This window comes from Sphaeroforma arctica (genome assembly GCF_001186125.1).
Source record: "Sphaeroforma arctica JP610 unplaced genomic scaffold supercont1.321, whole genome shotgun sequence".
Classification (NCBI taxonomy): domain Eukaryota; class Ichthyosporea; order Ichthyophonida; genus Sphaeroforma; species Sphaeroforma arctica.
The window spans coordinates 4,551-6,107 of NW_014040237.1; the positions used below are offsets into that span (position 1 = coordinate 4,551).

A 1,557-nucleotide genomic window follows, 5' to 3' on the forward strand; every position below is an offset into this window, starting at 1 on the left:
TTGGAAGAGAATACGTAGGATGCATTAGAGAATGCGTCACAAGTGGTGAATTTGCTACGGTAGTAGAGATGTGCCCCCTATGCAACACTCTGAAGGAAACCGAACACCATGCCAAAATACAACGTAGAGACGATGAAAGCGACTGCATATCAGTTGGAGATGGTTGTAGCCCAGATGGTACCGCTTGTTGTGACGAGGATAGTAATAACTATAGTTGTTTATTTTATCTATTCTCGTTTTCTGACGAGTGCCAGCGCAATGATTAGTTGAGAATCATTTGAATAGAATCATTTACAACGACAAATATTACGGTCGAAGTATATTTAAGCCGGCAAAACACTTCGAAATGTCGCTTGTGCTATTAATATGCTATTGATATAAAATTCGATTTTCAACGTATGGCTGTTTAGCAATGGTGTGCTAAAATTAGTCATCGACGCGTACGCAATCTATATGGATGTGTATATACACATACACGCACGGTTTTATATACTTACATATGAGCTCGTACCAACACGAAGCATACACTACATCTCTCCACATCTTAAAAAAACGCAACCGAAAATACAGAATATTCTATTATAAATCTGTTCCTGCTATCCTCATAGAAGTATATGGGTTGCATATTTATAAATAATCGACGATGCGATGGCCTTCTGGCTTCACAACCCCTTTTAACTTTTATTTTCTACGAGAATCAGAAATTCATCATGAAAATACTGATGCCAGCCAAATCGAGTTTGACAGAAGTATATTTTTCGACTCTTGTGAACAAAAGTATTTCTCTTAAGGATGTGTTGAATAAGTTCAAATTTGGATCGAACTTTGAAATTGAAAAAAAAACTTTAATTCGTTATCTATCACACAAATCGAACGTGAAGGTGGACCATTCTGGAATTCAAATGACTTCTGCAGCGTTAATCTGTCATAATAGTCTTATTTTCCCGTGAGGAGCAAGAGGCGCGCCTCTACTAATTTCGAACGTTGGCTCGTATATGCCTGTATATGAAGTTTAGATCTTAATTGGTTACCTCCATGCATACTTCTTCACTACCACCCCGCAGGACTGGTCGCAAAAAGCGTCACTGTCGCGATATGCCCATTCCTCATGACCTGCGGCAAAGCGTGAAAGTGCAAAATTGAGTCCCAGTCAATAAGATTCAAAATAAGCCTTTATCGATGGTCAGTCAACCAGAAAATTTGCGCCAGGCGAAACACAAGACGTAGCTAAAGACACAAGAATACATGATTGGGACAAATTAATAGTCCAGTAACTTTTGATTATCTATGACCCTCTCCGGGCACATATCGGATGATCATGACAGAGTCACACAGAACCAATGCATATCGCTACATGCATCTACCCCTGAACGAGTCTCCGAACTCGATATAAGCGCCTCCTAGTTCAAAGTCTGCGCAGAAGATGAACAGGTGCTTTCGACGGTAAAAAATCCAAGTCTATATTGTACATCATGGCAAAAACTTCTTTATTCGTAATATGGTTGCAATCGATTATATATCCAAAAGTACTACCTGGCTGCATCTCATATATATATA

At 39.1% G+C, this 1,557-nt stretch overlaps 1 protein-coding gene across 1 annotated transcript in view; it reads right to left on the reverse strand.

Moving 5' to 3' along the window:
• Positions 1-880: 880 nt before the first annotated feature.
• SARC_05169 (hypothetical protein) overlaps positions 881-1,557 on the reverse strand; it is a 9,628-nt gene continuing 8,951 nt past the window's right edge. The window contains exon 15 of the mRNA XM_014300969.1: positions 881-1,113. Within this exon, the coding sequence (XP_014156444.1) occupies positions 1,051-1,113 (63 nt within the window). The 3' untranslated portion in view covers positions 881-1,050. The remainder of the gene's footprint in view (positions 1,114-1,557) is intronic.